We start from the raw sequence: 26,021 nt of genomic DNA on the forward strand, positions 1-26,021 counted from the left end.
CTGTTATTTGTCATATATATAAATGACTTGGAAGAAAACGTAGCTGGCCTGATTAGCAGATTTGCGGATGATACTAAGATTGGTGGAATTGCGGATAGTGATGAAGATTGTCAGAGAATACAGCAGGATATAGATAAGCTGGAAAATTGGGCGGAGAAATAGCAGTTGGAATTTAATCCGGACAAATGCATTTTGGTAGATCCAATTCAAGTGGGAACTATAAAATAAATGGCAGAACCATCAGGAGCACAGACACACAGCGAGATCTGGGAGTACAGGTCCACAGATCCTTGAAAGTGGCAGCACAGGTGGAAAAGGTGGTGAAGAAAGCATGCTTTCATCGGATGGGGCATCAAGTATAAAGGTTGGCAAATTATGTTACAGTTGTATAAAATGTTGGTTAGGCCACATTTGGAATATTGTGTCCAATTCTGGTCACCACACTACCAGAAGGATGTGGAGGCTTTGGAGAGGGTACAGAAAAGGTTTACCAGGATGTTGCCTGGTCTGGAGGGTATTAGCTATGAGAAGAGCTTGAATAAACTGAGATTGGTCTCCCTGGAACAATGGAGGCTGAGGGACGACTTGATAGAAGTTTATAAAATTATGAGAGGTATAGATAGGGTGAACAGTTGGAAGCTTTTTCCCAGGGCAGAAATGACAATTACAAGGGGGCACAAGTTCAAGTTAAGGGGAGGAATGTTCAGTGGAGATGTGCGGGGGAAGTTTTTTACACAAAGGGTGGTGGGGGCCTGGAATGCACTGCCAAGGAGGTGGTTGAGGCAGTTACATTAGTCACATTTAAGACTTATCTTGATAGGCATGTGAACAAACGGGGAATAGAGGGATATAAGGGGTTGGTCTAGATAGGACAACGTGATTGGTGCAGGCTTGGAGGGCCGAAAGGCCTGTTCCTGTGCTGTACTGTTCTTTGTTCTTTGATATCTGGTGATGTTCTGTCCATAGCCTAGTAAACCAAGGTCTCCACAAAGTGTGCATGAATGAGTATGTGTACATCTTGTGTGTGTGTATGAGTTTGAGAGCTGAACCTACATTTTATATTCTGTAATGAAGGGTGGGATTTTCCAGCTGCACTCACACCAAGACCAGAAAATCCCACCCAAGGTCAATGGACCTTTGCTGTTCTCTACGATCCCCATGGCAGGTGGGATGGAAAAATTCCGCCCCTAATGTCCCTAAAACGTCTATGGTTCATGGTATATTTATAACAGCTACTTGAAGCATTTGTCAAGTAGAAAAATAGAATCATAGAATCCCGATGATCCAGAAACAGTCTGCACCGACTCTCTAACAGAACATCTTACCCAGGCCCACCCTCCGCCCTATCCCTGTAACCTCATATATTTACCCCGCTAAACCCCCTAATCTTTGGACACTAAGGGGCAATTTAGCATGTCCAATCCACCTAACCCACACACCTTTGCACTGTGGGAGAAAACCGAAGCACCCGGAGGAAACCTACGCAGACACGGGGAGAATATGCAAACTCCACACAAACAGGCCAGAATTGAACCTAGGTCCCTGGCGCTGTCAGGGAGCAACGCTAATCGCTGTGCCACTGTGCGTAAAGAAGTTTAAAGGAGGGAAGTAAATAACTAAAGTGCTGCTGTGTTTTACTTTGACAGTGATGGAGACGGGCACCAAGACAGCAATGACAACTGCCCAACCGTCATTAACAGCTCCCAGCTGGACACAGATAAGGATGGACTTGGAGACGAGTGCGATGATGATGATGACAATGATGGAATTCCAGATGTTTTCCCACCTGGTCCGGATAATTGCAGGCTGGTAGCCAATCCAGGGCAGGAGGATGATAACTGTGAGTATGAGTGCTATTTGTGTCCAAAAAATATAAGTTTGGAACAAGAAAGGCAAATTGGCACATCATAGAACATAGAACATTACTGCGCAGTACAGGCCCTTCGGCCCTCAATGTTGTGCCGACCAGTGGAACCAATCTAAAGCCCCTCTAATCTACACTATTCCAATATCATCCATATGTTTATCCAATAACCATTTGAATGCTCTTAATGTTGACGAGTCCACTACTGCTGCAGGCAGGGCATTCCACGCCCTTACTACTCTCTGAGTAAAGAACCTACCTCTAACATCTGTCCTATATCTCTCACCCCTCAATTTAAAGCTATGTCCCCTCGTGCTAGCCAACACCATCCGAGGGAAAAGGCTCTCACTATCCACCCTATCTAATCCTCTGATCATCTTGTATGCCTCTATTAAGTCACCTCTTAACCTTCTTCTCTCTAACGAAAACAACCTCAAGCCCCTCAGCCTTTCCTCATACGATTTTCCCACCATACCAGGCAACATCCTGGTAAATCTCCTCTGCACCCTTTCCAACACTTCCACATCTTTCCTATAATACGGCGACCAGAATTGTACGCAATACTCCAAATGCGGCCGCACCAGAGTTTTGTACAGTTGCAGCATGACCTCCTGGCTCCGAAACTCAATCCCTCTACCAATAAAAGCTAACACACCGTACGCCTTCTTAACAACCCTATCAACCTGGGTGCCAACTTTCAGGGATCTATGCACATGGACACCCAGATCCCTCTGTTCATCCACACTACCAAGTATCTTACCATTAGCCCAGTACTCTGTATTCCTGTTACTCCTTCCAAAGTGAATCACCTCACACTTTTCCACATTAAACTCCATTTGCCACCTCTCAGCCCAGCTCTGCAGCTTATCTATGTCCCTCTGTAACCTGCCACTTCCCTCCACACTGTCTACAACTCCATCGACTTTAGTGTCATCCGCAAATTTACTAATCCATCCTTCCATGCCCTCATCCAGGTCATTAATAAAAATGACAAACAGCAGTGGCCCCAAAACAGATCCTTGCGGCACACCACTGGTAACTGAACTCCAGGATGAATATTTCCCATCAACCACCACCCTCTGTTTTCTTACAGCTAGCCAATTCCTGATCCAAACCACTAAATCACCCTCAATCCCATGTGTCCATATTTTCTGCAAAAGCTTACCATGAGGAACCTTATCAAACACTTTGCTGAAATCCATATACACCACATCAACCGCTTTACCCTCATCCACCTCTTTGGTCACCTTCTCAAAGAACTCAATAAGGTTTGTGAGGCACGACCTATCCTTCACAAAACCGTGCTGACAAGCCTGTTCTTTTCAAAAGGTCATTTTCAAAAGGTCATGTAGAATTTGCACTGTTGGGAATTCTACCCAATCTAACTGCAAGTACAAACTTCCTGATAGATAATACACTACAAACATTCCCACTGAACACTTGAAGCTAATTGAGCAAAGCTCCAGAATATGAAGTAAATGTTGCTTTCTATATTGTTCAACATTGAATCGATTCAATAGATAATGTTGTACTGATCCCAACTTTATGAAAAATTTATTCATGGAGTCATAGAGATGGGTGCGACATGGTGGCACAGTGGTTAGCACTGCTGCCTCACAGCGCCAGGGACCCGGGTTCAATTCTGCCTTGGGTCACTTTCTGTGTGGCGTTTGCACATTCTCCCCATGTCTGCATGGGTTTTCTCCGGGTGCTCCGGTTTAGTCCCACAGTCCAAAGATGTGTGAGTTAGGTTGATTGGCCATCCTAAATTGACCCTAGTGTGAGAGGGAATAGCAGGGTAAATATGTGGAGTTAGGGGAATAGGGCCTGGGTGGGATTGTGGTTGGTGCAGACTTGATGGGCCAAATGGCCTCCTTCTATACTGTAGAGACTCTGTGATATACAGCCCGGAAACAGATCCTTCGGCCTAACTCGTCCATGCCGACCAGGTTTCCTAAACTGAACTAGCCCCATTTGCCTGCATTTGGCCCCTATCCCTCTAAACCTTTCCCATCCATGTACCTGTTCGAATGTATTCTAAATGTTTAATTTTACCCTCTACCATCTCCTCTAGCAGCTCTTTCCCCTCTCACCTTAAACCAATGCTCTGTAGTTTTGGATTCCCCTACCCCGGGGAAAAGAACTTGCCTATTCACCTTATCTATATATGCCCCTCATGATTTTATAAACCTCTATAAGGTCACCCCTCATCCTCCTATGTTTCAGGGAAAAAGTCCCAGCCTATCCAGCCTCTCCTTATAATTCAAACCTTCCAGTCCCAGTAACATCCTTGTCAATCTTTTCTGCACCCGTTCCAGTTTAATAACATCCTTCCTATAGCAGGGCGACCAGAATTGTAAGCAGTACTCCAAGTGTGGCCTTACCAATGTCTCGTTCAGTTCTAACATAACGTCCCAACTCCTGTAATCAATGCTCTGACCAATGAAGGCAAGTGATGCCACTTTAAAAAAAGTATTTACCTGCACCCCTAGGTCTCACTGTTCAACAATACTTCCCAGGGCCCTATCATTAACTCTAAGTCTTGTCCTGGTTTGTTTTACCAAAATGCAACACCTCGCATTTATCTGAATTAAACTCCATCTGCCATTCCTCGCCCCACTGGCCCAGTTGATCAAGATCCCATTGTAGTCTCAGGTAACCTTTTCCACTGTCGACTACATCACCAATTTTGGTGTCATCCGCAAACTTACTAACCATGCCTCATATATTCTCATCCAAATTGTTTATATAAATAACGAACAACAGATCCAGGGGTGACGCTTGTGGCACACCACTGGTCACAGGCCTCCAGACTGAAAAACAACCTTCGACAACCACCCTGTCTCCTACCGGCAAGCCAATTTTGTATCCAATTGGCTGGTTCTTACCATGTAATCTAACCTTACTGACCAATCTACCATGCATCACCTTGTCGAAGGCCTTGCTAAAGTCCACGTAGACAACTTCTACTGCACTGCCCTCATCTATTTTCTTGGTCCATTCCATGTATTTGCTGATTTCTTCTACTCTCCAGTGTTATTGTGATTTTTTTTTTGCTTATGGTCTTTGGTCGCAGTTGAAGTGACGTAACCTGTTTTAGAGAGACAGCGTGGAATTTAATGCCCTCCCCTATGCCGGGGTGTGGTGGTGGGTGGGCGGGGGGGGGAGAGTTGGTGACAGAGGGTAGGCATTTAATCGGATATGAGGGTGCCAGTTCAGGACCCTGCCACCTTTCTGCCTCTGCCTCGATTCTGTTGAGGCAATATTGTCTCGACACCACTGGTACTCACTGAGTGGCAATGGAAGATATGCCAAGTGGGAAGCTTGAACAGCAAACCCTGTCAGGGTTGCTTGCGGGCTGCCTCATACAGAGACACTCAACGCCTGACTGAGGGACTCAGCATTGGGAAAGGGACAGGGGCCCTCTTGCTGAGAGTCATGTGTTGCTGATTCCCCTTCCCCCTCTCCCATGACCCTCACCTCACGACCTCTCCTCCCCCCTTCCATCACTCACCCATGTCTGGATCCCTCGGCGACATGGGTGGGAGCAGCAGAACCTGCTCCCCTATGTGCAGCCAAGCATTAAAGGTGGCATCTGATTGGTCAACATCTCTGGCCCCTGGGGGCCTTGATTTGAGAAAGACCCATCATTGCCCAGTTTGGCATTTAATGAGGAGCCAGCGGCTGACCTTCCTGAAGAGAGGTGACGTGAGGATCTTGCTGCCTCTCCAGCCAATTTCCTCATCCCTGACCGGGGAGAACATCAACAACCAGAGCACACAGTGCATGGAGCGCTGCAGGGGCCCAGTTGGGCTCCACTCCTGACCATTACTTAGTTAGCCAAAGATTGTGAAGGTTATTGACTTAAATAGACCAGGACCTTTTCCCTCCTTTTGGTCAGCAATGATTATCATAGAAATCATCATAGAAACCCTACAGTGCAGAAGGAGGCCATTCGGCCCATCGAGTCTGCACCGACCACAATCCCACCCAGGCCCTACCCCCACACATTTTACCCGCTAATCCCTCTAACCTACACATCTCAGGACTCTAAGGGGCAATTTTTTTAACCTGGCCAATCAACCTAACCCGCACATCTTTGGACTGTGGGAGGAAACCGGAGCACCCGGAGGAAACCCACGCAGACACGAGGAGAATGTGCAAACTCCACACAGACAGTGACCCGAGCCGGGAATCGAACCCAGGACCCTGGAGCTGTGAAGCAGCAGTGCTAACCACTGTGCTACCGTGCCGCCCTCTTATAATGTGATGGTGACAAGAATTGAAACTCAGAGCTGCTGCTTGATTCCAGTTATTGTCTGAAGCTGAGTTTGGAAATTGAGTATAACATGAGCAAGGTCTGTCAACGTTAAAATGGAAGACATTTCATTGACGTGGCGAATGTGTAGTACAATACAACGTAATAAGGAATGATGTTCAGAGCATGTTATCGGTTGTAAGTGCCAACCTGATTCAATATTACAAACAGCTATTCAATTCAGAAGTGTCCAAACCATGGCTCTTTGTCTGTAGCTTGTTGCTATGACATTTTGATACTCTGTGATTTAAAAAATACAGATTATCAACAACAACTATCATCCCAGCTGAAACATGATAAAAATGCATTTGTGCTTTCATTATCCATTCAGTCGATGGAGTAGGAGACATTTGTGAAGGGGATTTCGACCATGATACAATCATTGACAGAATCGATGTTTGTCCTGAAAATGCAGAGGTGACTCTTACTGATTTCAGAGCGTACCAAACTGTGGTTCTCGACCCTGAAGGAGATGCACAAATTGACCCAAACTGGGTTGTACTTAACCAGGTGAGAACATCTTTTATTAATCATAGAATCATAGAATCCCGACAGTGCAGAAGCTGGCCCTTTGGCTCTGCACCGACTCTCTCCAGCAGAGCATCCTATCCAGATCCTGTCCCCGTAACCCCACGTATTTCCACCACTTATCCTCCTAACCTACACATCTTGGGACACTAAGGGGCAATTTAACATGGCCAATCCACCAACCTGCACATCTTTGGACTGTGGGAGGAAACCGGAGCACTCGGAGGAAACCCATGCAAACATGGGGAGAACGTGCAAACTCCACACAGACAGTCATCCAAAGCCGGAATTGAACCCGGGTCCCTGGCGCTGTGAAGGCAGCAGTGCTAACCACTGTGGCACCGTGCCATAATCATTTTTAAAATGTACCTGGGTACATCATTGTTTTGCAACTATGTATTTGATTGTAGCCATGATGTGGAGATGCCGTCATCACTCACCTGATGAAGGAGCAGCGCTCCAATAGCTCGTAATTCCAAATAAACCTGTTCTACTTCTTACTATGTATTTGATTGGCAGCTATCTAGCCCCGAAGCCCCTCCCTAAACTTCTCTGTCTCTGCTAAGCTCTGCAATTCTCTCCCTATAAACATCTCCCTCTCCCTAGCTCTCTACTCCTTAATGATGCTGTTTGAAGTCCTACCTCTTTGACCAAGTTTTTAGTCAAATTTGGTCTGCGATTTGGTCACAAGGCTCCTGTGAAGTGACGCCTTGCTACATTAAAGGTGTTGTAAGTTTAATCATTGGAATATAAATATACTCACTGGAATTCAGAAGAATGAGGGAAGATCTTATAAAAACATATACGATTATGAAGGGAATAGATAAGATAGAAACAGGGAAGTTGTTTCCACTGGCAGGTGAAACCAGAACTAGGGGGCATAACCTCAAAATAAGGGAGAGCAGATTTAGGACTGAGTTGAGAGGAACTTCTTCACACAAAGAGTTGTGAATCTGTGGAATTCCCTGCCCAGTGAAGCAGTTGAGGCTACCTCATTGAATCTTTTTAAGACAAGGATAGATAGATTTTTGTACAGTAAAGGAATTAAGAGTTATGGTGAGCGGGCGGGTAAGTGGAGCTGAGTCCACGAAAAGATCGGTCATGATCTTATTGAATGGAGAAGCAGGCTCGAGGGGCCAGATGACCTACTCCTGCTCCTAGTTCTTAAGTTCTTACGTTCTTATGCTCATCTGATTGGTTTCCCAATTGTAATGTTAAACTCATTCAAAACTCTGTTGTCCGCACCCTACCTCACATTAAGTCATGTACACCCCTGTGCTCTCTGATCAGCATTGGCTCCTGATCTGATATCACATCAAGAATTCTCATTCTTGTTTTCAAATCTTTCCCTGGGCTCACCCCTTCCTATTTCTATAACCTCCTACAGTCCTGGAAACTGTTGGAATCTCCGCAATGCACATCCCCAATTTCCATTACTCCACCATTGGCAGTCCTGCCTTTAATTGCCCTAAGCTCTGGAATTCCCTCCCTAACCCTCTTGGCCTCTTTCCCTTTCTCTCTCACTGCCTTCCTCTAAGGCGCTGGTTAAAACATACTTTGATCAAGTTTTTGGTCACCTGTCTTAATATCCACTTAAATAGCTTGGTGTCAGATTTTGTTTGATATGCACTCCTGTCAAATGCATTAAATGTGCTATATAAATGCAAGTTCCTGTTGTCTTCTGTAACCAATTGACTCATCATTACAGGGTATGGAAATTGTGCAGACGATGAACAGTGATCCGGGCCTGGCAGTTGGTATGTGAAATCGTACAGCACATTTCAGTTCATTGGTGTCATAATTTTAGCTTTCGAATAAAATTTTACAGGCCACCCCTACCTGCACCTGCAAACCTGTCAGCTGGAGACCGTCAAAACTTCCCCCCTGGCCTGAAACATAGGATGGAATTTTCTCCCCCATCGTCCCACACTTAAGAGTAAAAACCTTAAAGGCAGGCGGTCTCATGACGTAACGCTGGCCGGCCGGCCTCTAACTCACCAACCCCACCAACAACTTATTTAGTCCCTCGAAGGTCAAGGTACCAGTTTTAAACGGTGCTGCAGCATAAAGTAGTTCACCTGGAACCCTGGGTACTGTTCCCCGGCACAGCCCCGGCATTGCCCTCTGACACTGCTCGGGCAGTACCAGAGCAGTGCCCGAGTAGTGCCCGTTATTGATCCCTCCTCCGGGTGCTGCACTCATCAGAGCTCCCTGGGAGGTCTGCTCATCAATGCACACCTTCGGAGACCAGTCGTGATGCACGCTGTTCCGCCATCACGCTACCATGGATGGTTTTTCTGATGGTGAGGAGGGGGATGATTTAACCGCAGAAGCCTGATAATTTCTTTTATTTCTTTGTGGGACATGGGTGTCGCTGGCTGGCCAGCATTTATTGCCCATCCCTAGTTGCCCTTGGAGGGCAGTTGAGAGTCAACCACATTGCTGTGGCTCTGGAGTCATATGTAGGCCAGACCAGGTAAGGATGGCTGATTTCCTTCCCTAAAAGACATTAGTGAACCAGATGGGTTTTTCCAACAATCAACAATGGCTTCATCATCAGTAGATTCTTAATCCCAGATATTTTTTATTGAGTTCAAATTCCACCATCTGCCATGGTGGGATTTGAACCCGAATCCCAGAACATTAGCTGAGTTTCTAGATTAATTGTCTTGCGATAATACCACTGGGCCATCAACTCCACATGAAGGGAAAATCCCCATGAATGCTAATGCTTTCAAATGATGCTCCCAACATTGAACGCTGGGAAAGGTGCCCCGTCACTGACAGGAGGGGGGACGAGACAATCACATCACGTGTTTACATTGTAGTGAAACACCATTTGGGAGTTCTTGCGAGACTTTCTGCTCCGATCGCCGAATCTGCCCGATGTAAATCACTATACACTATAAAATCCTGTTTATTGCTGGGAAAAGTTCAGTTATTTGAAGTGGAAATTATAAATTAGCTCACAATAAATATAAACTAGTCACCGATAAATCCAATCAGAAATTGAGGAGAAACCTGAAGAATGATTAGAGTGTGGAATTTGCTACCACGCGGAATAGTTGAGGGGAATTGCATGGATGCATTTAATACAATGCGAGTTGAGTATCTGAGGGCAAAAGAAAGGTGTGCAAATGAAATAGGGGAAGTAAGGTGGGTGCAGGCTTGGATGGATTAAAGACACTGGCATAGACCTGATGGACCGAATGGCCTCTTTGTCTTGCAGCTACTGTGTAATTCTCTGTAATTCCACATAGTTTATTGTCTGCTGCATTTCAAAGTTGCCATTTTTGGAGCATACGGACTACTTGATGATTAGTCCTCACTATAGAGGAACAATGGCGAGTGGGGCTGATGGCTGATTTTTGTGACCTTACAGGTTATACTGCTTTTAACGGAGTCGATTTTGAAGGCACCTTCCACGTGAACACGATGACAGATGATGACTACGCTGGGTTTATATTTGGGTATCAGGACAGTTCGAGCTTCTACGTGGTGATGTGGAAACAGACCGAGCAGACCTACTGGCAAGCTACCCCATTCCGTGCTGTGGCCGAGCCTGGCATTCAGCTCAAGGTACACTTGCTTAGATTTTCTCACAAAAAAAATAATCAACCAAAGCCTTTAACTCAACTAATCAGGAGTGGGTGCTCTCAGTGGTGATTGTAAATTAATCTACCTACAAACCTCATAATCACTGTCCTCAAGAGTCCCGCCGACTGTCAATCATGTGAATCTGAATTAGCTGCAGGGCAGCCAGCGCTGGGGGAGGTGTGTTCCCCCCTGACTCTTTGCGGAGCCAAGCACCCACTAGGAGCCTTTGTGAACTGCTAGTGATTCCACTCAATCAATATTCAGATTGTTGGCGATGATAAGACACAGATCTTGCAAGTCTGTGCCTATCACCCTGGCAGCTCACATGATGCCTACATCCTGCTTGTCTCTCCTGCTCCTTTGGATGGATGGCTCCTGGGTGACAGGGGCTATTCGCTGACAATGTGGCTCATGAGCCCGGGGCGGCACGGTGGCACAGTGGTTCGCACTGCTGCCTCACAGCGCCAGGGACCCGGGTTCAATTCCGGCCTTGGGTCACTGTCTGTGTGGAGTTTGCACGTTCGCCCCATGTCTGCGTGGGTTTCCTCCGGGTGCTCCAGTTTGGTCCCACACTCCAAAGATGTGCGGGTTAGGTTGATTGGCCATGCTAAAATTGACCCTGGTGTCAGGGGAATTAGCAGGGTAAATAGAGCCTGAGTGGGATTGTCGCCAGTGCAGACTTGATGGGCCGAATGGCCTCCTTATGTACTGTAGGGGTTCTAGGATTCTAGGAACAGAAGTGGAGGAGAAGTACATGCCTCCACATGGGTGGTGTTTGAGGGGACCACTGGGCTGGTGAAGATGCGGTTCAGATGCCCGGACCGATGCAATATCCTCCAGAGCGGGAGCGGGAGGGAGGGGGGTGGGGGGGAGAGAGACACCCACTGGAGGCTGAGGATTGTGAGGCAGCTCCTGATGCCATGAAAGACGAATCAACTAATGGATCTGATGAGAAGCCTGGGCAAGTACAGGGTGAGGATGTGGAGGCTAACATCAGGAAACTTCAGAGAAGCAGGGACACCAGAGAGGCCGTGATAATGTTCACCTACAGCTCAGCTGTCCTTGCATTGATTCCAGCTCGGACACTGCCTCCGTACAAAACATTTATGATGCACCAAGCCAGGACCCCAAATTCCAAGCACAATCTATGCAATGCATGTTGCAGAAAGGACAACCTTCACATGCTCTCAGCAATTCCTGGCAAAAGGAGCTTGTATGCATTTCTGGCACAGGATGAAAGCTGATAGCAATGTAACTTTCTCCCAAACTGGTGTTCCAGAAAAGATCATTGAATATAAATATTAACTGAACTTGTTACTTACTTTAATTTGACTCTGTTGCCCTTGAGTCTAAATTATTTGATTTACAAAAATGAAACGCGGGATGTGATCGGAAATGAATTTGTGAATGGAATCTGAAGAAGCTTTCAAGGTTGACATTTTACCTTTTTAATTGCTTGTTGAGATTGATGCCATACCTGTCATAGTTTTAATTTCCTGTCACAACTGCCCTTTAGGCAGTCAAGTCAAACACCGGACCAGGCGAGCATCTGCGAAATGCGCTCTGGCACACAGGAGACACCACAGACCAGGTCCGACTACTATGGAAAGACCCCAGAGATGTGGGGTGGGAAGATAAGGTCTCGTACCGCTGGTTTTTGCAGCATAGACCCCAAGTTGGATACATCAGGTAGAGTGGAAATCTGTTCCTATATATGAATCAGATCCAGCTGGTTCATTTCTTTCATTGTGATGAAACTAGACCTATTAACCACATCCAAATCCATACCCAGAGTGAAACCATTCACAATATACCCCAAGTGCCAAAAGCAAATCAATTTGGAAGATGGTTATGGATGAGGAAAAGACCATTCAGCTTATCCTATCTCATCATCCCAGAAGATACTCCGGGGCTTTTGCCTCCACGTCAGTAGCTGCAAATTAATTTCATGCGTTGATCACTCTTCCATGGAGAAGAACTTCCTGACCAGTCCCAAATTATAGAACAGGTTTGGGGGGTGGAGAGGGACTGAATGGCCTCAACCTGTACCAATGTTTGAAATTTGTGCTTGAATCTCTCAGCTTATGTCTTATTTTTGAAATAATAGTCCCGGTGAACCTTTTCCAAACCATTTCATATCCTTCAATAAAATCACCCCAAGTATCTCCTTTCATAGAATCCTACAGTACAGAGGGAAGCCATTCGGCCCATCGAGTCTGTATCGACCACAATCCCACCCAGGCCCTATCCCCATAACCCCACATATTTACCCTGCTAATCCCTCTGGCACTAGGGTCAATTTAACACGGCCAATGCACCTAACCTGCACATCTTTGGACTGTGGGAGGAAACCGGAGCACCCAGAGGAAACCCACGCAGACACGGGGAGAATGCGCAAACTCCACACAGACAGTGACCCGAGGCTGGAATTGAATCCGGGTCCCTGGCGCTGTAAGGCAGCAGTGCTAACCACTGTGCCACCCACTTCCACGGCTGATCACACAGCGCCCGGATCTTTCCCCATAACTCTGACAGCAGCAGCGGAATTTAATGCCCTCCCCTGTGATGAATGTTGTGGTGGGGGGCATTTAATAAGGCCAGAGGATGGCAGATCAGAACCCTGTCAGCTTCCCCCCACCCCACCATGTTTAGGCCCATGGTGAAAAGGCCCGTGGATGGCTTTCCCATCACATGGCCAATTGAGGCCATTAACTGGGCAATTAAAGCCAATTTAAAAGCCTGATATCTGCTCCTGCTGGTGTTAACCCATAAGACCATAAGAAATTGGAACTGGAGTCGGCCGTTCGGCCCCTCAATGTGGCTGACCTTCTCGAAAAGAGGTGACTTGGGGCTCTCGCTGGCTCTGCAGCTGGAAACCAAGACCCCTGTCGCCTCCAGAAGGTTCTGCCATATGGAACCACAGGGTGGGAAAAGGTCAGCTGGTCCTTGCCTGCCCCACATGTGTGATGGCTAAAGCCCCTCCCCCACCATGGTGCTGAGGGAGACAATATAGAACAGAGGAAAGAAATCAGGACCATTGAGGAACATTTCTTTGCACTGCCCTCTACTCATCTGAACCAGGCGATCACGGAGCAGTGTTAATTTCTGCGTGATGGAATCTGTGCCCCAGTCAGGAATAATCTGGCTCTAGTTTAATGACACACAGAGTCAGGACCCGGCAGTCTGTAACAGGCACACTACTCTCCAGGAAAAGAACAATCAGCCAACCTTGTCTGTATAGCATGCAAGAAACAATACTTTTCACTGCATACACGATGTGGAGATGCCGGCGTTTGACTGGGGTGGGCACAGTAAGATGTCTCACATCACCAGGTTAAAGTCCAACAGGTTTATTTGGAATCACAAGCTTTCGGAGCGCTGCTCCTTCGTCAGGTGAGTCCTGATGAAGGAACAGCGCTCCAAAAGCTCGTGATTCCCAATAAACCTGTTGGACTTTAACCTGGTGATGTGAGGCTCCTTACTGTGTTTCACTGTATACTAATACACATGACAATAATAAATCGAATCAAATCAAATCCATCCTCCTCTCGCATCGTTTAAACTCATATCCTTTGAATTTCCCACGCTATCCCCTTTCTTTTATTGATGTCAAAACACAACCCTCTGACACCAGTCACAAAGATTTGGCTCCAATCTGGATCATTAATCTGACCATTAAACGTTCCATGAAAGAAAAAGGAGGCTTATGTTCGGATGAGACGTGAGCACTCGGGTAGTGCACTAGAAAGCTTTAGATTGGCTAAGAGGGAGTTGAAGAGCGAGCTTAGAAGGGCTAAAAGGGGACATGAGAAGACTTTGGCGGATAGGGTTAAAGAGAATCCTAAGGCGTTCTATAGGTATGTCAAGAACAGAAGGTTGGTTAGGGCAAGTTTAGGGCCAGTTATAGATGGCAGAGGGAAGTTATGTGTGGAACCGGAGGAGATTGGTGAAGCATTGAACCAATATTTCTCTTCGGTGTTCACGCAAGGGGACATGAATATAGCTGAGGAGGACACTGGGTTGCAAGGGAGTAGAATAGACAGTATTACAGTTGATAAGGAGGATGTGCAGGATATTCTGGAGGGTCTGAAAATAGATAAATCCCCTGGTCCGGATGGGATTTATCCAAGGATTCTCTGGGAGGCAAGAGAAGTGATTGCAGAGCCTCTGGCTCTGATCTTCAGGTCGTCGTTGGCCTCTGGTATAGTACCAGAAGATTGGAGGTTAGCGAATGTTGTCCCATTGTTTAAGAAGGGGAACAGAGACTTCCCCGGGAATTATAGACCGGTGAGTCTCACTTCTGTTGTCGGCAAGATGTTGGAAAAAATTATAAGGGATAGGATTTATAGTTATTTGGAGAGTAATGAATTGATAGGTGATAGTCAGCATGGTTTTGTGGCAGGTAGGTCGTGCCTTACTAACCTTATTGAGTTTTTTGAGAAAGTGACCAAGGAGGTGGATGGGGGCAAGGCAGTGGACGTGGTATATATGGATTTTAGTAAGGCGTTTGATAAGGTTCACCATGGTAGGCTTCTGCAGAAAATGCAGATGTATGGGATTGGGGGTGATCTAGGAAATTGGATCAGGAATTGGCTAGCGGATAGGAAACAGAGGGTGGTGGTTGATAGTAAATATTCATCATGGAGTGCGGTTACAAGTGGTGTACCTCAGGGATCTGTTTTGGGGCCACTGCTGTTTGTAATATTTATTAATGATCTGGATGAGGGTATAGTTGGGTGGATTAGCAAATTTGCTGATGACACCAAAGTCGGTGGTGTGGTAGACAGTGAGGAAGGGTGTCGTAGTTTGCAGGAAGACTTAGACAGGTTGCAAAGTTGGGCCGAGAGGTGGCGGATGGAGTTTAATGCGGAGAAGTGTGAGGTAATTCACTTTGGTAGGAATAACAGATGTGTTGAGTATAGGGCTAACGGGAGGACTTTGAATAGTGTGGAGGAGCAGAGGGATCTAGGTGTATGTGTGCATAGATCCCTGAAAGTTGGGAATCAAGTAGATAAGGTTGTTAAGAAGGCATATGGTGTCTTGGCGTTTATTGGTAGGGGGATTGAATTTAGGAGTCGTAGCGTTATGTTGCAACTGTACACAACTCTGGTGCGGCCGCACTTGGAGTACTGTGTGCAGTTCTGGTCCCCACATTACAGGAAGGATGTGGAGGCTTTGGAGAGGGTGCAGAGGAGGTTTACCAGGATGTTGCCTGGTATGGAGGGGAGATCCTATGAGGAGAGGCTGAGGGATTTGGGATTGTTTTCGCTGGAAAGGCGGCGGCTAAGAGGGGATCTTATTGAAACATATAAGATGATTAGAGGTTTAGATAGGGTGGATAGTGATAGCCTTTTTCCTCTGATGGAGAAATCCAGCACGAGGGGGCATGGCTTTAAATTGAGGGGGGGTAGTTATAGAACCGATGTCAGGGGTAGGTTCTTTACCCAGAGGGTGGTGAGGGATTGGAATGCCCTGCCAGCATCAGTAGTAAATGCGCCTAGTTTGGGGGCGTTTAAGAGATCCGTAGATAGGTTCATGGACGAAAAGAAATTGGTTTAGGTTGGAGGGTCACAGTTTTTTTTTTAACTGGTCGGTGCAACATCGTGGGCCGAAGGGCCTGTTCTGCGCTGTAATGTTCTATGTTCTATGTTCTATGAACTCCGGTGAACTCCTTTGTTGAGTTTCGCCATCCCAAATGGGAGTAACTTTCATATTAACCACCAAGAGGTAGGGAATCGAAGGAGGTATTAAACAGGTTGCTGATTTGCTATCGCCCATGTTCTGTCCGGGAATAATGGTTATAATTAGCCCCGGTGAGTTTGCATTGATGGAGAACCCTCACAGCAGTTACTGTCACACCGATAGCTCAGGATTGAAGATTCACAGGCTTTGCTGTTGAGTCCTGTTGGTAAAAAACAAAAGCCCCTGCGCTGTGAGCCCATTGCCCTGAATAATGCTTATCCTACAATTTACAATGAATCATTGCACAGATGCAATGCTCTATGCCTGAAGGCAGAATGCTTCACATGTATTACATAATTAAAATTTAAAATGCTAAAGCTCTGTGATAGCCTCAAAGCAAGAGGACTTCTGTGTTAATAAGACTTTCAGACCACATAGGCACAAGTTCAATGATTAATTTGTCCAGAGTTATCTTTTCTCAGCTGGGAGAACAATAGGTTATGTCATTGGCTTTAGTCAAGCTGAGTTATAAAAGATAATAATCAGCCAGGCTAGTGGCTCCTGATTACAATCCAGAAACTTCCGCCGGGAAGTGTGCTAGTGGGTCATGTTCTCCACAGTCAACTATCCTGCTCATGCTCCACAGTTAAAAATATTATTTTGATGATTGTATTCCCTCAGCCAGACCCTTTGGGAAGGTGCCAATTTAAGTGAAGGGCAAAGAATAAATAGTGTTGTCGGAAGAGTGGAAAGGAAAATGGTTCGGCCTAGCAATTTGTTCAACAATTGTGTTAAGAAAGTGATCCCTGCTGCACCTGAGGGGTAGGCCTCAGATACACCCAATATTGGGGTAAAGATCTCACTTAAATAGAGTCATAGAGGTCTACAGCATGGAAACAGGCCCTTCAGCCCAACTTGTCCATGCCCCACTCCTTTTTTTAACCACTAAGCTAGTCCCAGTTGCCTGTGTTTGGCCCATATCCCTCTATACCCATCTTACCCATGTAACTCTCTAAATGCTTTTTAAAAGACAAAATTGTACCAGCCTCTACTACTACCTCTGGCAGCTTGTTCCTGACACTCACCACCCTCTGTCTGAAAAAAATTGCCTCTCTGGACCCTTCTGTATTTCTCCCCTCTCACCTTAACTATGCCCTCTAGTTTTAGACTCCCCTATCTTTGGGAAAAGATGTTAACTATCTAGCTGTTCTATGCCCCTCATTATTTTATAGACCTCTATAAGATCACCCCTAAGTCTCTTACGCTGCAGGGAAAAAAGTCCCAGTCTATCCAGCCTTTTCTTATAACTCAAACCATCAAGTCCCGGTAGCATCCTAGTAAATCTTTTCTGCACTCTTTCTAGTTTAATAATATCCTTTCTATAATAGGGTGGCCAGAACTGTACACAGTATTCCAAGTGTGGCCTTACCAATGTCTTGTACAACTTCAACAAGACGTCCTAACTCCTATATTCAGTGTTCTGACCAATGAAACCAAGCATGCCGAATGCCTTCTTCACCACCCTGTCCACCTGTGACTCCACTTTCAAGGAACTATGAACATGTACCCCTAGATCTCTTTGTTCTATAACTCTCCCCAACGCCCTACCATGAACTCATTAAGCCCTGCATTGGTTTGGTCTACCAAAACGCATCACATTGCATTTATTTAAATGAAGCACCATCTGCCATTCATCGGCCCACTGGCCCAATTGATCAAGTCCCATTGCAATCCTAGATAACCCTCTTCACTGTTCACTGTGCCACCAATCTTGAAGAATCTTATTCTTATATAAGAAGACTGATTGAAAAGCTTGTCTTACAGTTCACTTGGAAATGACAGCCACCGCCAGTGGGCCTTCAGCTGCTGTTGTGTGGGTAGAAGTGTGAAACCCTTCCCCAAACTTTAGTGGGAGACATCTGATCATCTGATCCCCAGTCTTAGGGTAGACGAGGGGGTAGGGGGGGTTGAAAAGAGTTTTTGTATCCTGGCGATGGGTCTTTGTATGCTGGTGGGGGAGGGGTGGCGGGATTAAAATTCAATCTGAGAAGAACCTGATGGTGGTTTACAGTTAAGTGAGATGTTAAAATTTTCAAAATCTCAAACCTGACCCCAAGACGAGTCCAAACCCGTCCCCTTTGGGGTTTAACAGGGACAGGACAAGGAGCAGGTTAACTCTTAGCAGACTGGTTAACCATTTAAATCTCATACTGAGACGATGGGCTTGATATTAATCTTGTTTTGCATCGTTAACCCTGTCAACTGGGATTCCCAGCTCTCAGGAGACTGAAGGAAGGGCTGTTTCCTGGATAAGCCTTTCTAGCAGGATTGTGAGCCACAAGTTTCCCCTCCGGCCCACCGAGCTTACTTTCTTCCTTGGGATCCAAAACCTCCCATCCATTTGACACCCCCGCAATGAAGATCAGAACCCAATCCAATTTCAGAACCCCAACCATCCCCAAGGACTCCAACACTCCCACTAACACAACTGCTGGCTCCCTACCTGCTCTTGAAACCCCGTGTCTGTGTTGGTTTCCCCTGGGTTCTCCAGTTTCCTCCCACAGTCCGAAATACGTGCTGGTTAGGTGCATTGGCCATGCTAAATTCTCCCTCAGTGTACCCAAACTGGCTCCAGAGTGTGGCAACTAGGGGATTTTCACAGTAACTTCATTGCTGTGTTAATGTAAGCCTACTTGTGACACTGATAAATAAACTTTAAACTGAAGCAGCAAACCTTCAATTAGGCTGGCTTCAAGGCAACATTTCTCATATTTCTGTTTGCTTTGTGTAGCTGACATGTTGCATCATGCAGTCCCTTTAAGATTGGCACGCATGGTGCTTCTTAAAGGAGTAAGAGTTTTAACAGGTTAAAGTCCAACAGGTTTATTTGGTAGCAAATACCATTAGCTTTCGGAGCGCTGCTCCTTCGTCAGATGGAGTGGAAATCTGCTCTCAAACAGAGCACAGAGACACAAAATCAAGTCACAGAATACTGATTAGAATGCGAATCCCTACAGCCAACCAGATCTTAAAGATACAGACAATGTGGGTGGAGGGAGCATTAAGCACAGGTTAAAGAGATGTGTATTGTCTCCAGACAGGACAGCCCACAGTGTGTGGAAAGGGTATCTGGAGACAATACACATCTCTTTAACCTGTGCTTAATGCTCCCTCCACCCATATTGTCTGTGTCTTTAAGATCTGGTTGGTTGTAACGATTCGCATTCTAATCAGTATTCTGTAACTTGATTTTGTGTCTCTGTGCCCCGTTTGAGAGCAGATTTCCACTCCATCTGACGAAGGAGCAGCGCTCTGAAAGCTAATGGTATTTGCTACCAAATAAACCTGTTGGACTTTAACCTGGTGTTGTTAAAACTCTTACTGTGTTCACCCCAGTCCAACGCCGGCATCTCCACATCACTTCTTAAAGGAGCCATTGCTTACACATGGTATATTTTCTGCCTGTGTGACACATTCCTGCACACCCATGCATCCAGGCAGGGAACCTGCAAAGAATGAATGACGCACTTTGTAGAGTTAAAACTCCACAGCTTGCGGGAAATCCAGATCTCTGAGTTTTCAAAAAAAAATCCTTCCACCTTCTCTCATAAAACTCACCCTAATCAATATCTGGGCCTCTGTTTCCATTTAGAATCATAGAATCCCCACAGTGCAGAAGGAGGCCATTCAGCCCATCGAGTCTGCACCGACCACAATCCCACTTAGGCCCTATCTCCATAAACCCACATATTTACCCCGCTAATCCTCTAACCTACGCATCCCAGGACACTAAGGGGCAATTTAGCACGGTCAATGCACCTAACCTGCACATCTTTGGAGTGTGGGAGGAAACCGGAGCACCCGAGGAAACCCACACAGACACGGGGAGAACGTGCAAACTCCACACAGACAGCGACTCAAGCCAGGAGTCGAACCCGGGTTCCTGGAGCTGTGAGGCAGCAGTGCTAACCGCTGTACCACCGTGACGCCCAAAATTCCCAGGCAGTCTCCCATCCAAGTACTAACCAGGCCTGAGTCTGCTTAGCGTCTGAGATCAGATGAGATCAGGCATTTTCATAATATGGCCGTAGGCAGTCGTTGCTGTGGGGGCCTCCAGAACTAGGAGCAGTAAATATAATATTGTCGTTAATAAATCCAATCAGGAATTCAGAAGAAATGTCTTTACCCAGAGAATGATTAGAAGGTGGAACTTGCTACCACATTGCGGAGTTGAAACAAATAACATAGATGCTTTTAAGAGGAAGCTAGGTAAGCACATGAGGGAGAAAGAAATGGAAGGATATGTTGATTGGGCTGGCTGAAGTAAAGGTGGAGGTCCATGTGGAACATAAGGACACACAGCAGCCAGCACCCCAGACATTCTCTTTTCCACCTTCTTTCGTCGGGAAAAAGATACATAAGTCTGAGTTCACGTACCAACTGACACAAGAACAGCTTCTTCCCTGCTGCTGTCAGACTTTTGAATGGACCTACCTTGCATTAAGTTAATCTTTCTCTACACCCTAGATATGACTGTAACACTACATTCTGCACTCTCTCCTTTCCTTCTCTATGAATGGTATGCTTTGTCTGCGTATAGCACGCAAGAAACAATGCTTTTCACTGTATGTGACAATAATAAATCAAATCAAACACACACACACACACACACACGTAAAGGTTGAATGTTTATTGTTATTCAAGATAGCTGGTGTGCTTTTTCACAGGGCAAGGTTCTATGAAGGTTCTGAACTGGTGGCTGATTCTGGAGTTACGATAGACACCACCATGCGGGGTGGACGACTGGGAGTCTTCTGTTTTTCCCAGGAAAATATCATCTGGTCCAATCTCAAATACCGCTGCAATGGTAAGGAATTGTTGTCCCTCACTCCTTGTGTGTGGCAATGTTTGTGTGTGGAAAGGGTATGAGCATTGTGGAATTTGAAACTACACAGCAACATCTGAAAAGAGAGGTTGTGATTTCAAGTGTAACCTTCCATCAGAATTGGAAGTCAAATAAAACCCTTAGTAGAACTAAACAGTGTTAAGAGGGGAGAAGAACTGGTACAGGTCTGAGTCAGGGATGCTAACTCCTTTCCCAGAGGGGGTTTGTTAAAGGGGCCGATCGATACTGTAATGCCGAGATTATTTCACATTAGGATCACATTTGCGAATGCGACTTGTGAACATACGGGTTAGGAGCAGGAGTAGGCCACTCGGCCCTTCGAACCTGCTCCGCCATTCAATAAGATCATGGCTAATCACAGTGGAGTAAGAAGTCTCACAACACCAGGTTAAAGTCCAACAGGTTTATTTGGCAGCCTGAGACTCCGAAAGCTTGTGCTGCCAAATAAACCTGTCGGACTTTAACCTGGTGTTGTGACACTTCTCACTGTGCTTACCCCAGTCCAACACCAGCATCTCCACATCATAATCACAGTGGAACAGTGGTTAGCACTGCTGCCTCACAGTGCCAGGGACCCGGGTTCGATTCCCGGCTTGGGTCACTGTCTGTGCGGAGTCTGCACGCTCTCCCTGTGTCTGCGTGGGTTTCTTCTGGGTGCTCCGGTTTCCTCCCACAGTCTGAAAGACATAGAAACATAGAAAAACTACAGCACAATACAGGCCCTTCAGCCCACAAAGTTGTGCCGAACATGTCCCTACCTTAGCGATTACTAGGCTTACCTATAACCCTCTCTCTTACTAAGTTCCATGTACTTATCTAAAAGTCTCTTAAAAGACCCTATCGAATCCGCCTCCACCACCGTTGCTGGCAGCCCATTCCACGCACCCACCACCCTCTGAGTGAAAAACTTACCCCTGACATCTCCTCTGTACCTACTCCCCAGCACCTTAAACCTGTGTCCTCTTGTGGCAACCATTTCAGCCCTGGGAAAAAGCCTCTGACTATCCACTCGATCAATATCTGTCAACATCTTATACACCTCTATCAGGTCACCCCTCATCCTTCGTCTCTCCAACGAGAAAAGGCCGAGCTCACTCAACTTATCCTCGTAAGGCATGCTCCCCAACCCAGGCAACATCCGTGTAAATCTCCTCTGCACCCTTTCTATGGCTTCCACATCCTTCCTGTAATGAGGCGACCAGAACTGAGCACAGTACTCCAAGTGGGGTCTGACCAGGGTCTTATATAGTTGCAACATTATCTCACGACTCCTAAACTCAATTCCTCGATTGATGAAGGCCAGTACACCATATGCCTTCTTAACCACAGCCTCAACCTGCACAGCTGCTTTGAGCGCCCTATGCACTCGCACCCCAAGATCCTTCTGATCTCCCACTCTGCCAAGAGTCCTATCATTAATATTATATTCCGCCATCCTATTTGATCTGCCAAAATGAACCACGTGCTGGTTAGGTGCATTGGCCGTGCTAAATTCTCCCTCAGTGTACCCGAATAGGTCCCGGAGTGTGGCGATTAGGAGATTTTCACAGTAACTTCGTTGCAGTGTGAATGTAAGCCTACTTGTGACACTAAGAAATAAACTAATCTGATTGCAACCTCAACCCCACATTCCCACCTACCTCCATAACCTTTCACCCCCCCCTTGTTAATCAAGAATCTATCTCACTCTGCCTTAAGGTTCTACTTTCACCCTTTGGGGAAGAGAGTTCCAGAAACTCGGTAACCTCTGAGAGAAAAAAATATTCCTCACCTCTGTTTTAAATGGGCATCCCCTTATTTTTAAACAATGGCCCCTCGTTCTAGGTACTCCCACAAGAGGTAACATCCTCTCCATATCCATCTATCTTTAGTCTCCTCAGTATATATATATATGGTACTGTAGTAGTTAAAGTGCTGGTCTAACAATTAAATTTCACCATGCTAGGTTGGGAAGTAGAATTCAGTGAATCTGGTGTTTGTGGGATGCCACCAGATGGAATAATGAAAGTTACTAAAATAGTTTTAAAAACACAACTGGTTCACTAATGTCTTTCAGTGACGGGAACCTGTCACATCTTCACAGTCTGACCTTCGTGTGGCTGTTCTCACGCACACTACATAGTTCTTAATGACCTTTGGGCAACTGGCCAATAAATGTGACCTTACCAGCATCACTCACATTCTGAGAATAAATCAGAAGGAAAGAGGCCACAATATGAGTGACAGTTTGGCAGATGCCCATGAGAAAGTGACCAACTCTCACAGAAAAGTGTGTTTGTGCTCCAGTGGAACGGGGTCAAATGAACAGGCCTTGCATGTGCAAGTTGCACGGGGAAGGATCGCTTAAAGCCAGCTGATGGAAAAATGAACTAAAAACAGAAACACTCAGCAGGTCTGGCAGCCTTAACTCTGTAGACGAAGAAACAGAGATCATATTTCAGGTTAATATGATCTTTCATCAGAACCCCTGATGATGGAAGAATGATGTGGAGATGCCGGCGTTGGACTGGGGTAAACACAGTAAGAAGTTTAACAACACCAGGTTAAAGTCCAACAGGTTTATTTGGTAGCAAAAGCCACACAAGCTTTCGAGGCTCTGAGCCCCTTCTTCAGGTGAGTGGGAATTCTGTTCACAAACAGAACTTATAAAGACACAGACTCAATTTACATGAATAATGGTTGGAATGCGAATACTTACAACTAATCCAGTCTTTAAGAAACAAAACAATGGGAGTGGAGAGAGCATCAAGACAGGCTAAAAAGATGTGTATTGATCAAGACAGGCTAAAAAGATGTGTATTGTCAAGACAGGCTAAAAAGATGTGTATTGGGTTTAATAATATTGGGTTTATGTCACACTATTTGTAACTCCCACAGTTGCGTGGACCTGCAGAGTTTCACTGGCTGTCTTGTCTGGAGACAATACACATCTTTTTAGCCTGTCTTGATGCTCTCTCCACTCCCATTGTTTTGTTTCTTAAAGACTGGATTAGTTGTAAGTATTCGCATTCCAACCATTATTCATGTAAATTGAGTCTGTGTCTTTCTAAGTTCTGTTTGTGAACAGAATTCCCACTCACCTGAAGAAGGGGCTCAGAGCCTCGAAAGCTTGTGTGGCTTTTGCTACCAAATAAACCTGTTGGACTTTAACCTGGTGTTGTTAAACTTCTTACGATGGAAGAATGAACAGGGCACCCCAGAAATCAAAGAGGAGAAGGTGTATTTTATAGAATCATCATAGAATCATATACAGTGCAGAAGAGGCCCTTCAGCCCATCAACTCTGCACCGACAGTGGTAAGGTCACATATAGATTGGGACTCGCATACTGTTAAAAGTTTAGACGGGGTAGAGTTTGTAAAATGTGTTCAGGAGAATTTTCTACATCACTATATAGAGGTGCCAACTAGAGAGGATGCGATATTGGATCTCCTATTGGGAAATGAGTTAGGGCAGGTGATGGATGTGAGTGTGAGGGAACACTTTGGATCCAGTGATCATAATGCCATTAGTTTCAACCTGATCGTGGATAAGGATAGATCTGGTCCTCGGGTTGAAGTTCTGAACTGGAAAAAGGCCAAATTTGATGAAATGAGAAAGGATCTGGGAAGTGTAGATTGGCACAGGCTGTTCTCTGGTAAGGATGTAAATGGAAAGTGGGAGGCCTTCAAAGGAGAAATTTTGAGAGTGCAGAGTTTGTATGTTCCTGTCAGGATTAAAGGCAAAGTAAATAGGAATAAGGAACCTTGGTTCTCGAGGGAGATTGTAACACTGATTAAGAGGAAGAGAGAGTTGTATGAAATGTACAGGCAGCAAGGAACAGATCAGATGCTCGAGGAGTATAAAAAGTGCAAGAAGCTACTTAAGAGGGAAATCAGGAGGGCTAAAAGAAGACATGAGGTTGCTTTGGCAGACAGAGTGAAGGAAAATCCAAAGAGCTTCTATAGGTATGTTAGGAGCAAAAGGATAGTGAGGGATAAAATTGGTCCTCTTGAAGACCAGAGTGGTACACTGTGTATGGAACCAAAAGAGATGGGGGAGATACTAAATGGTTTTTTTGCATCTGTATTTACTGAGGAAACGGGCATGGAGTCTACGGAAATAGGGCAAACTGGTAGGGAGGCCATGGAACCTTTACAGATTAAAGGGGAGGAGGTGCTCGCTGTCTTGAGGCAAATCAGAGTGGATAAATCCCCAGGACCGGACAGGGTATTCCCACGGACCTTGAGGGAAGCTAGTGTTGAACTTGCAGGGGCCCTGGCAGACATATTTAAAATGTCAGTATTCACGGGGGAGGTGCCGGATGATTGGAGGGTGGCTCATGTTGTTCCGTTGTTTAAAAAAGGTTCCAAAAGAAATCCGGGAAATTATCGGCCAGTAAGTTTGACGTCGGTGGTGGGCAAGTTATTGGAAGGTGTGATAAGGGATAGGATCTACAAATATTTGGATAGACAGGGACTTATTAGGGAGAGTCAACATGGCTTTGTGCGTGGTAGGTCATGTTTGACCAATCTATTAGAGTTTTTCGAGGAGGTTACCAGGAAAGTGGATGAAGGGAAGGTGGTGGATGTTGTCTACCTGGATTTCAGCAAGGCCTTTGACAAGGTCCCTCATGGGAGGTTAGTTAGGAAGGTTCAGTCGCTGGGTATACATGGGGAGGTAGTAAATTGGATAAGACACTGGCTCAATGGAAGAAGCCAGAGAGTGGTTGTGGAGGATTGCTTCTCTGAGTGGAGGCCTGTGACTAGTGGTGTGCCGCAGGGATCGGTGTTGGGTCCATTGTTGTTTGTCATCTATATCAATGATCTGGATGATAATGTGGTAAATTGGATCAGCAAGTTTGCTGATGATACAAAGATTGGAGGTGTAGTGGACAGTGAGGAAGGTTTTCAAAGCTTGCAGAGGGATTTAGACCAACTAGAAAAATGGGCTGAAAAATGGCAAATGGAATTTAACGCAGACAAGTGTGAGATATTGCACTTTGGAAGGACAAACCAAAGAAGAACGTACAGGGTAAATGGTAGGACTCTGAAGAGTGCAGTTGAACAGAGGGATCTGGGAATACAGGTACAGAGTTCCCTAAAAGTGACGTCACAGGTGGATAGGGTCATAAAGAGTGCCTTTGGT

The 26,021-nt window shown here is 45.8% G+C and overlaps 1 protein-coding gene across 2 annotated transcripts in view; it reads left to right on the plus strand.

Annotated features, from left to right (window-relative positions):
* Positions 1 to 26,021, plus strand: part of thbs4a (thrombospondin 4a) — a 131,103-nt gene that overhangs the window by 102,001 nt on the left and 3,081 nt on the right. For both annotated transcript variants that reach the window (XM_078214983.1, XM_078214984.1), the window contains exons 17-22: positions 1,647 to 1,840; positions 6,514 to 6,692; positions 8,419 to 8,467; positions 10,093 to 10,289; positions 11,824 to 11,996; positions 20,717 to 20,856. In XM_078214983.1, the coding sequence (XP_078071109.1) occupies positions 1,647 to 1,840; positions 6,514 to 6,692; positions 8,419 to 8,467; positions 10,093 to 10,289; positions 11,824 to 11,996; positions 20,717 to 20,856 (932 nt within the window). The remainder of the gene's footprint in view (positions 1 to 1,646; positions 1,841 to 6,513; positions 6,693 to 8,418; positions 8,468 to 10,092; positions 10,290 to 11,823; positions 11,997 to 20,716; positions 20,857 to 26,021) is intronic.

Source organism: Mustelus asterias, chromosome 6, assembly GCF_964213995.1.
Source record: "Mustelus asterias chromosome 6, sMusAst1.hap1.1, whole genome shotgun sequence".
Lineage (NCBI taxonomy): Eukaryota > Metazoa > Chordata > Chondrichthyes > Carcharhiniformes > Triakidae > Mustelus > Mustelus asterias.